Raw genomic sequence first — 10830 nt, forward strand, 5'->3', positions numbered from 1 at the left:
GGTGGGATGGGATGGGATGGGATGGGATGGGATGGGATGGGATGGGATGGGATGGGATGGGATGGGATGGAGGCCCGGACCCCCGACGGGGAAGCTGCTCTCCACAGGGCTTGGCTTCATGGGCACCTATGGCCCCATCCTGGGCTGGGCTTGGGCCTCGCACGCCCTTGCCTTGTTCGGGCGCCCCAGGGAGATAGACGGGCGTGTCGCTGGTGCACGGATGGTGTTTGGCTCGGGAGTCCTGAGCGCTCGCTCCCCCATGCCAGGTGTCTCGCGCTCCGGTAGTGTTGGCGGCAGCACGGCTGCAGGCGGGAAGGTTTGTGTGCGTGTCATCGATGTTGGACTGTTTCTAGAAAAACCATTTAAGTCCTCGGCAACCCCAGGCATGCCAGGACTGAGGAAAGGCTTACTTGGAGCTCCACCCCCGCCAGAGCTCGCAAATTTGCAAATACCTGTTCGTGTTCCGAAAGCGAGCGCCGGTGTGCATCGCTCACCCACTGGAAACACACCGCCTCAAGCAGGGCTGCACGTCCGCCTTTCCTGGCTCAGCCAGAACGAAGAAGGCCCGGCAGAAGCGTGGGGAATACCGAGAGTCGCGATTTGAGCTGATGCTTGGAGAATCATGCCGGCCCGGCGTGTTCCCCCCTCTGCTCTGACGGCAGCTTGCCTCGTTTCTCCCTCCTCCAAAACAGGGCTCCGAGGAGACCATCCGGGTGGTGTCGATGGACAGGGATTTCCACGTGGAGTGCTACCACTGCGAGGTAACGGCCCTGGCCCCCCTTCCTCCCCCCGCTCGGAAGCACGCGAGAGGCTTCCATGGCCTGCAGAGGGGCGGCCCGCGTGCGCCTGGGATGCGCCGCTGCTTCTTCGTGCCTGGCCATTCTCTGCCCCCCGTCCTGTGAACATTTCCCAGTGGCAAAGGCTCGCCCACAGGACCCCGCATGGCCGCGGCTATGGCCTTTGGCAGAAGCGGTCTCTACAGAAGGATACGGCCCGGGTTCAAAGCCTGGGCAAAGGAAAAGATTGGGCTGGTGCCTTGCAGGTGTGGAAGAGGCTCCAGCTGAGTCCCGGGGGGGGGGAGTCCCACATGCATGGTGCCACCCCCGAGCAGCCCCTCTCCCCTGCCTCCACTCGCCTCATTCAAGGCAGTGGAGGTCCTTCCGCGTCTTTGCGTGTAGGTGGTGTGATTGTGGGTCAAGTCCTAATCCCAAAGCAAATCGGCCTTCCTCCACTTGGTGCCCCCCCCCCCAATTCACGGGACTTCAGTATCCATGCTGGCTGGGCATGATGGGATGGCAGTCCAATCCGGAGGGCAGAGGCTGGAAAAGCAGCTGCATCCAAAGCACCAGTACATGGAAGTGTGCTGGAAAATGGGCCAGTCGGATGGAAGCGGGGAAGTGCTGCTCTGTAGGACTCCAGGGTCTCGGGGCACCTTCCCTGGCCCCTTTTCCATGGGTTTGGCCGCCCCTCTGAAAGCGAGTCCGGCGAGGCACCCACTGCTCGCTCCACGTGGGCGCAGGAGGGATCCCTTATTTCAGCCCTCGGGAACGGGGGCGCCGATTATGCCTTGTCCCCGTGCACGAGAATCCACGAGTCTGTTTTGCAGAACTCCGCGGCTCAGGGGCGTGCGGTCCTCTCTCCTTCAGGACTGCAGGCTCCAGCTCAATGACCAGGAGGGCCGCCGTTGCTACCCGCTGGAGGGCCACCTGCTTTGCCACGCCTGCCACATCCGGCGCCTCGGCCTGAAGGTGCCGCCCCACCCTCCCCCCGGCTACCCCATGCACATCACGGAGCTCTGAGGCCGCCTCCTTCCCGCCAGCCAGGAGCAGGCGAGGAGGCCGGGTTCTGTCGCCACGTCCCACTGGCCTAGCGCTCCGCCGCCGAGGCGCTGCGTCCTGGCAAGACCGCGTGGAGCTGATCCCAGACCGGCGCGTCTCAGCGCTGCTTCTCCAGAGCATCCGTTTCGCCCAGCGCTGCCGCAAGGCTCTCGGCGTCTCACGGCCAGGCGGCAGAGGAGCACAGACCTTCGGGACTTCGCAGCCAGGCCTTTCAGCCTTACCAGCAGCCTAGCGGTGGGTCCCTGCAGGGCGGTTTTCCGGTTCAAGCCCGGCCGAAGGCAGCACCACCATTCTGTGCGGGCGCTTCCCCCTCCGGCGGGTTTGTTCCGCCGTGCTGTCGTGCTCGCCTCCGGGAGGGTCTCGCACAGAAGGCGCTGGATAGAAGCTTGCGTGAAATGAATGCGTTGCTGATTCACATGCCTAGAATCACGGCTGGAGGTTTGGGGTCCTGTGACAGGAAAGGGAGGCGGAGTCCTGGCGTGTCTGGTTGCCGGCTTGGGGACAGGGACGGGGTGCAACGGAGGAGGAGAGGTGAAGGCCAGCGTCAGCGTTCGGTTCCCGGCAAGGGGCCAGAGCGGCACTTGCTTGAATCAGCTGCTTGTGTGCAGAGGTGTCCCCCCTCCCGGCCCTCCAGACACGTCCGGGGGCACCCAGCTGGTGAAAACTAAGTTGTTGGGCCGGGTTTAGGAAGCTTTCTCGGTGTTTCCGCCATTGCAAGCGAGAGTCACGCAAGCAGCCGAGATCCAAGGGCTTCCTAAGCTGGCGTCATGAATCTCCTGATTTTGAGGCTTCACTGAGTCGCTCGTTTCTAAAAACTGGTTTTCCTCATAACTTCCCCCCTCCTGACCCAGCACAGTTCGACTTGGTTTGCAGCTGTACGAGACACGCTTGCCTTCGCCATGCTTAAAAGCGCCGCATGTGGATGCTGTGGCTTCGGGTGCAGGTGTGCTTCTTCAGGACCTCAAAGCACCTTTGCAGGCTCACAGAAGGTGTTCATCTGAGTTTGAATCCAGCGGTGTCCTTGCACTGGCGCGAGCATCTGTTGCTCACAGAACCTGCTTTTTAAATCCATGTACAAGACGCCAGCACTAGCCGTTCCAGCCTCTAGCAAGAGACCTCTGATGGGGACCGTTTGGTCGTACGGCCAGGCAGCAGGGGGAAGGCGTGTTGTATATTCCCAGTCCAGACTTTGGAAGGCCAGAGGTTTGAAATCCTAGCAAAGGTAACGAGTGGTGGGGGGGAAGGGTATTTTATAACAAGAGGGACACCGAATGTACCTGGTTTTTCCTGGATGTTTGCAGTCAGAACTCCGGCGCAGCCTGCATGTTTTCCGTAGGAAGTCAGGTGGCTTTGGCAGTCAGCTTTTTTCCGTATCGGGAGATCTATTGCTATAGGCATGCCATTACGGTCCTCTGCAGCCTCGTAAGAATTCACCAGCATTAAGCATGTTTTGTAAGTTCCTTTGCTTAACGGACACTGAATGGCTTTAACATCCTCTGGCTGTTACAGATCATCTTCTGCGGGTACTTGGGTGCCCCGGTAGTTCTGGCAAATGAGCCCCGGAGCAAGATCCGAGGCCGCCGAGGAGAACACGGCTTGCACAATCGGGCAGAGATGCCGTTGTGCATGGGGTGTTCTCTTGCAGTAGACCCCTGGGGGGCGGTGAGACCCCCCCCTTTACATTCCAAGAGACTGCAAGGCTGCAGGATTTTCCGCGCCTGTTCCCGCTGGCGCGCCGAGCTCCTGCCAAAGCGCCTGATCGCCTCGGTGGGAGCTCTGTGTTGCTTTCTGTCTCCCAGGAGTCACACATGGCCTCGCTCGGCTGGAGGGGTGCGATGCATGGCAGATGGTGTAGAATGACAACTCCCATCAGCCCGAGCCAGCACAGCCGGGGTGATGGGACTTGCGATCCGACGGCACCTGGTGGGGCACATGTTCCCCAGCCCACATTGCTGGGCTCCTTGGCACAGCTCATGGCGTTTCCCCCTCACTCTCAGGTTTGCATGCTCCGCTCTTGGGGTTTTTCCGATTCCCAGTTCGCCGAAGCAAGTTCCTTAAATCGTCTGTGTTTTCAGCAGTCTTTCCACCCCCCCCCACGCCTCTCCACAACTGGAGCATCCCAGAATCTGCCATTGTTTTGAAGATGGTGCTGGAAGGATGAAAACAGAACAAAGCAAGTCCCGCTAGTTCTGATTCTTCCGCTATTTCCAGCTTGCCGCCCACGGCCCAGCAGAAGGCGCACACGCAACGCAGCCTCTCGGTCAGCCAGCCGGTTAGAACAGGATATTTGTTTGATCAAAAGCCTTCCGGGTTTCCCTACACAGACCCATACATTTGTCTACATGCCGAAAGCTTTATTTTCACAAGGGCAGGTTTGTCCCAACCAGCTCGCTGCTCTTGTGGTCTCATGTTTTCCTGCTGAAAGCAGAATTTGGTCGCAGCTCAGCAGGGCCCTGTCTGACTGACTCCTCCGCTCGTCTTCTGGAAAGGAGCTTGTTTGGATTTTCTTAGTCATTTCATTAAAAAGAAAGCAGTCAGAAAGCCACACACCACAAAACAGGAAGGGTGCAGACTACAATTGCAGGAATAGCCCTCGTGTTTGTAAAATAGAGCAAAACTCCAAGTTAAAGGTGGGATTGTGTGTTAGCGATAGATACAGAAAGTCCTGAGCGTCTCCCAAAAGTCCATCAGGAAAAGGGTCCAGGAGAGCTGCCACCCGGCAGGTTAGCCTAGCCTTCTCCACCTTGGCAACTTTGGGACATGATGGACTACATGTCCCATCATCCACAGGCAAAGTAACGCGATGGTTCCCCCTCCTCAAAAAAGTGAGTGTGGATTTCAAAATTCCAGCTTATCCAAGAAGGGATGGAGTCACTCAGATACGTTAAACCAAAGCTCGAAAGAAGGCATACAAAAGCGGCTTTCTTACACCCCAAGAAAAGTATGTGATTCGTCGTGCCATTAATGCCATACCTAGAGAATATAATTTGACTTAAATTAAGTTTTCTTCTTGAGAAATATTTTCATTTTCTTTAAAAGAATATAGTTTTCTTCCAAGAACTTGGACCAATGTTGATTTTTATTTTGTAGGAAATACATAAATGCCCAATTTGTATATTATGCCTAGTTTACATTCTGCACATACATTAGTTTAACCTTGTCTGTACAGATCCTGCTGAATCTCTGGCCTTTTAGTAGATAGATGGATTTGTCGGGTGTTTGTGTTGTCATTTGGTTTCTCCGATTGTTGAACAATAAACGTTGGGAAATGTAGATTTATTTATCTAAAGAGGAAGCTACTTGCTATCGTCCTAAGTTATTTTAATATTAAAAGTCAGAATTTCATTTAACCTTAGATGTTATAATCTGCTTTTTTTCCAATAAAGACATTTTGTAGTTATCTTGGACCTTAGTGTGTTACCTGGCAATTGGCTGGAGGAGCAAACTGTGTTCCAAGACCTTTGAAATAGCGAAACTGCTTCAAGAAGGGAAATCCAAATAGGGGACATGACCCCTCCCCTGCCCCCATGCACCAAACGGGGCACATGCTGTCCCCCAAAATTCCTGGGTCAAGTGAGCACCCCGAGAGTTCTGAAAGAATGCTGTGGGCACTCCCCAAATGGCCGCCGTGGGCATGGCTGCTCGCTCCGCATCCAGTCACCATCCCGAGAAGGTGGACTGTGGAGAAGGAACCCGCCGGGAAACGTAAGGACAAGGCAGAGGGGCCCTGAGCCCCAGAAGAGGAAGCCCACCCTCTGAGCTCCGTTTTTTGTCGAGTGCGGCTCCAGGTAAGCAGCGCACCTGCCTATTTCCAGTGTTGGCTCTGCATGCGTTTTCCATGCCCCCGAGTCGGGAGTCCCCTATCAGACTGTTCTCCTTTTTGCTGTTGCGAGTGGGGTGTGCCAGCTCGGGTTGCGTTGCTCTTGCCGTTTCCTGCTGGAGACACTCTGGTTGGCGGTTTCTTTGCACTCGCTGGCAGTGTTTTGGCGAGTGCTCATCCATTCCTCCATCTCGGAGGCTCTTGCGTCTTATCCGCTAGGGTGGGTCGGCAACCCACTGCTCCGGAGCCGCACGTGGCTCTTGAACCCCTCTGCTGCCATGGATAAATCGAAGAAAAGTTTCTGAAGAAAACCAAACGTTTAATGATACCTGGGTAGATTCATTTGCTTTATTGCTGACGAACTTATGGGGTTTGCTGTTTAATGCATGCAGCCCTTTAGCACTGGCTTTGACTCTTCAGGAAGCTGTTCTCCTATTCAAAATATATGAAAGGAGTCCTACTAGTTTATAATGTAAGATGAAAAATAACAGTTTTTAGTGACTGAACAAGAGCTGCAGCTAAATCATAATGCAGGTATACATAGCATTAAGGTAAAAAACAATATATGCAGTGTGATCTTCATTTTAGACGTCAAAGGGGTTTTGTGGCTCCCGGGGTTTTCTTTTGTGTGGGAAACGGGTCCAAATGGCTCTTTGAGTGTTAATGGTTGCCGACCGCTGACCTAGGATCTGGAAGCAGTTGGAGATTTTCACTCCTCCAGTTGAAGCATTTCTTCGAATCCCTCTGGTGGGGCTGCCACCTTTTGCCTCCTTCCTTCCGTCCTTCCTTCCTGTCATTTGTTCTTTTGGTCTTTCTGTCATTCATTCTTTTGGCTGTTCATCCTTTCATCCGTTCTTTCAGTCTTTGTTCTTTTGGTCTTTCTTTTTTGAATTCCAAAGGATTTGCCTCGTTACGCGGTTTTTGCCGCCCCCCAAATGTCTCATCCTCTCTCTCGTTCAGCGGCCAGTCCGAGGTCCACCTCCCTCAGTTCATCCCCGTGAAGGGCAAGTCGCTCGCCCACGGCCAGCGCAGGGGTCCTTGGAGGGAAAGTCGGATGCTGTGGCGCTGGTGAGGTGGGTGTTGTGGTGGAGAAGAGAGACCATTTAGCCGTGGCTGCGGCTGCTCCTCGCTAGAGGCCATTCTCGGCAACTTTTGCAGCGGTTGCTGCTGGAGGTTTCTCCACGCAAGCGGATGCAGTGGGAAGTCGCTTGCGCTCCCAAGGGAAGCCCAGGCAATCTGTCGGCCCAGTGGGAAAAGTGTGTGCTGGGTCGGGCCTTCCATTTCCGGACGTTGGTTGGCCACCAGAGCTTGTTGTTTGAGGCGGGGGCTGCTTCTTTGCCCAAGAGGGCTGTTTTGTGGTATGTGAAGATGAACCCTTGGTCTTGTCTCCCCTTCCCCTCCCCAGTGACCCCCACCAGCTTTAGAATCCCCGAAGCACATTGATCGGTATTAACAGACACTGAAACCCCTGGCCTTCATTCTCTTTCCCCATTTTCTTGTCTGTCTCTGGTGCAGCGGCATTGATCTTTGTGCTGTCCATCTTTGCGCCCTCAGCAAATTCGGCAAGAGTTCTTGAACACCTCTTACTGTTGGGTTTTGCCACCCTACTTATGGAAGCTGCTGAGTTTATTAAACTCAGCTTTCCTGACATCAAAGTGGTCTTGATGGTGCTCCGTGATTAGCAGTTTCAGATGCTTAAAAACGTTGCTGACATGGTTTAATTTTTGCACATCTTGCTGCTGCTTCCCAACACAGTCGAGAGGTTTAAATGCTACCTCAGTCTCCAAATTCTTCTGCCACAGTGATGTGCCAGGTTTAAGGGGTCCTGGTTCTTACGGCATAGCATCAGTAGAAAAGTATGTGTGGGGCGGGGAGGGGAGGTGAATATTAGTTTGACCAAGCAATCTGATAACTTCCGTTTTAAGATGACAACATTTTTTACAAAGGAAAAATATGCTGATCAATTAGAGCGTTCTTCTAATTCTTCTGAATTAATTCTGCTGAATGAATGAACTCTTCCGCTGAAGATCACTGCGTGGAACTGAATGCAAGTAACGGCCACCGCAGGACAAGCAGGCGCTCAGAGAGCTGTCACTGCACACGGGGGCAGCATGGATGGCCCTTCCTGATGCTGCATTCATGGCGAAGTTGTGCCCGACCAACCCACTGCGACCCCACGGACTGCATTCCTCCAGGCTCTCCTGCCCTCCGCCATCCCCCGGAGTCCACCCAAGCCCACACCCACTGCCCCGGTGGCTCCACGTAATGGCCCTTCCTAGAAAAAGGCAACGGTTCACCTAAGTCAACATATTCCTTCTTTTCAGGCACGGACCGCTAGCAGTACCTCAGGCGATCCTCTCTGGCAAAGCCCCCGGCTAACGGCATCAGGACTTCCAAAAAGGAAAACAGGCTTCCTTGCTGGCTTCCTTAACTTGCCAGGGCAAACGGAATTGTTTGGCTGGGCATGTGCCAGTCCGAAGCCGCGCCATCTCCCAGACCAGGGGAGAGTCGACTGCCAGACAGCAGCCTTAAAAAAACAGCAAAGTTTGTGGCAAGCCCAGCGGAACTTGGAAAAAGTCAAGACTGAGAGGAACCGAAATGAAATGGTTTGTCTGCTCTGAGGGAGGGAAGCGAGTTCCCCTTTGTGAGCACCTGTAAAGGCATCCTGTGTGCACAACTCCAGGGCCTCCACCTTGGGGTGTGATTAGTACCTTCCCAGATGAGTCCAGAATTCCTACCCTCCTAATGTGGTGATTAACCAGCATGAATCATCCCTCCTACCCCTGCAGCTGGAGCGCCTAAATTTCCTTGAAGGTAGTGGCTCCCAAGCAATGAGGTCCTGGGCAACCATCCCAGAACATTCCCCCTGTGAGAAGCGCAGACTGACTTCTCGCTTCCGCTTATCCGTGGAGAACATGCTCCCTTCGAGCCAGAAAGGTGCTTTCTAAGCAGGTGTGTTGCTACCTGAGAAGCCTATTCCACCAGGTTCTCTGGGTGACTTTGCCCTACTCTCTACCTCTCAGCCTGTCCTACTTCACAGGGTTGTTGTGAGGATAAGATTGAAAGGAGGGGAAGGTTCCTTGGAGGAAAAATGACAGAAAATATATCTATAGATGCATCTGAAAATAAAGTAATTGGCATTAATACTATGGCCTAGCAAAACAGAAAATCTGAATGTGAACTGAAATACCTCTCAATGAAAGGGCAGCCACACCTGGAGACCCACACCTGGAGACACCTTCCATAGCGGTAGTCACGCCAGGCTCCTCACTCCCTGGCCAGCTGAGCCAAATTTCAGGGCCAGAAATTCTGAAATTCTTTGTCAACGCGACCCCAAGCAAGCCTTTGCAGTCCTCGGTGGATCCAAGCTGACAGAAGCTCTCCTGGGAAACTTTCTGGCACATTATCTTGTGGATTTCCAGCAGGGCAGTTTGATCTTAAGGAAACTTGCTCTCAGAGTTGAAACAAACTAGTAAGAACTTTAAGAAAAGTAATATTTGACAAGAGTAAGGTATTTCCATCTCCAGAGTAAGATACTTCCAAAATGGCTTCCATCTCTCACCATCCTTTTTCGTTCCCCTAGCAAAAATCAGTTATGTATGTCTGGGCACAGTGATTTGCAGTTCTAATGTTACGAAATTATTGCTGTGATCAAACTTTTAAATCTCAGCGATACACATGAAGGGACTTTTTAGACGAAGCCGTTTCTGCTCATGGAACAGAGAAGCTGGTGGGGAAGCCATAAGTCATCTTTCTGCCTCCCACTGCAAGCATCCCATGCCGGGCTTTTCCAGAGCCTCCAGCCGGCAATCCCCAGGCCCCATCTAGTGGGAGGACTGGCTAAGCACCCCCCCCCCACCGCCTTTGGATTTGCCCTCCCGTGCTTCTCCTGGCCGAGCGAGAAAATGGCTCCCTCACCCCTCCCCACACGCCGCACATTATCCTAGGCATCAGAGCCGGACACGATCTGAGCACTGAAGATTCGTTTGGGCAGATTCTGTTCCCTTGCGTTGTGTCTGGTTGCCTGGCCTGAAAAAGGGCACTGCCGAGTTGGAGAACGTGCAGGGATGAGCAGCGAAGACGAGCTGGGGCTGGAGCAGAAGTGGGGCTGCTCGGCTTGGCAAAAAGGCGGGAGGGAGGCGTTTGGATGGTGCCACGGTGTGAAGAAGGTGGATGAAGAGTGTTCTCCCGCTCCCATTATGCTTGACCCAAAGGGGACATCCCATGAAGCTGACGGGGGGTGGGGGGGACAAGTTTAGGACCGGTAAAAGGAAGCCCTTCTGCACAGTGTGAATGATGGGATTTGCTGCCACGGAAAGTGGCGAGAGACACCAGACAGGACGGTTGTAAAGGGGGACTGGGCCAATTCATGGAGTGGGGGGGCGGCTATCGGTGGCCACTAGCCTTGCTGCCATGGGCTCCCTCCTTCCCCAGAGGCGGCCTGCCTGCATGCCCCAGTGGCCAGGCCTGGCCCCATCCTGCCTGCGGGATCCTGGGGGCAGCCGGTTTGCCCCCGTGTGGACGGAGGGCTGGGCGCGACGGCCCTTGGGCCTGATCCGGTGGGGTTTTCCTTCTGCCCTTATGTTTACATTACGTATCAATAGAGCAGGCACAGAGAGGGGCTCTTTGCTGGTTGTGGCACAGAAGATGGCTAGTCCTTTAAAAATGTTTTCTAATTTTTTAGGCTCGTGAGTAGTCTGCGTAGCATAACCTTTGGAGAAGCCCCTGCAGGACGTGCCTTGCCGAAAGGGCTTTCCCACAGCTGAGAGGCGCTCAGCCACTGACCCCTGGCCAGCCGGGCCCCCAGGCGCCCGCAGCAGTGCCGTGGCAGCGGCTGGATGGCCCTTGCTGGGGCAAAGGGGCGAGGCTTGAAAATCTCACTCTTGATTGTGTGAGAGCAGCATCCAGGAAGACTGGGAAAGAGCACAATGGCCAAGCAGCGCCTGGGTGCCCCTTCCCTCTTCCGGGTTAGAAACTCAAAGAAATGGTAGCACTTCTGTCCGCTACTTTGCATTTTTTACAAGATTCTGCTGTCTGATCCTGGGTTACAGCTCAGGTGTTGTGTGTTCTCTGCCGTGAGGAGGAACCCACGCCCAAATAAACCCGCGTAGGTTGGTGGCACTTTCTGTGCCTTTTTTCAGGAATGCTGCTTGCAAAGCCATGTTTGGTGGC

At 54.2% G+C, this 10830-nt stretch overlaps 1 protein-coding gene across 1 annotated transcript in view; it reads left to right on the top strand.

Annotated features, from left to right (window-relative positions):
* The window catches only part of LOC123025336 (WT1 interacting protein), a 47319-nt gene extending 42081 nt beyond the window's left edge, over positions 1-5238 (top strand). Inside the window, exons 8-9 of the mRNA XM_044433925.1 lie at positions 693-761; positions 1647-5238. Of these exons, the coding sequence (XP_044289860.1) occupies positions 693-761; positions 1647-1799 (222 nt within the window). The 3' untranslated portion in view covers positions 1800-5238. The remainder of the gene's footprint in view (positions 1-692; positions 762-1646) is intronic.
* Positions 5239-10830: the final 5592 nt, after the last annotated feature.

The sequence above is a fragment of the Varanus komodoensis genome, unplaced genomic scaffold (assembly GCF_004798865.1).
Source record: "Varanus komodoensis strain SLA01 unplaced genomic scaffold, ASM479886v1 scaffold27, whole genome shotgun sequence".
NCBI lineage: Eukaryota > Metazoa > Chordata > Lepidosauria > Squamata > Varanidae > Varanus > Varanus komodoensis.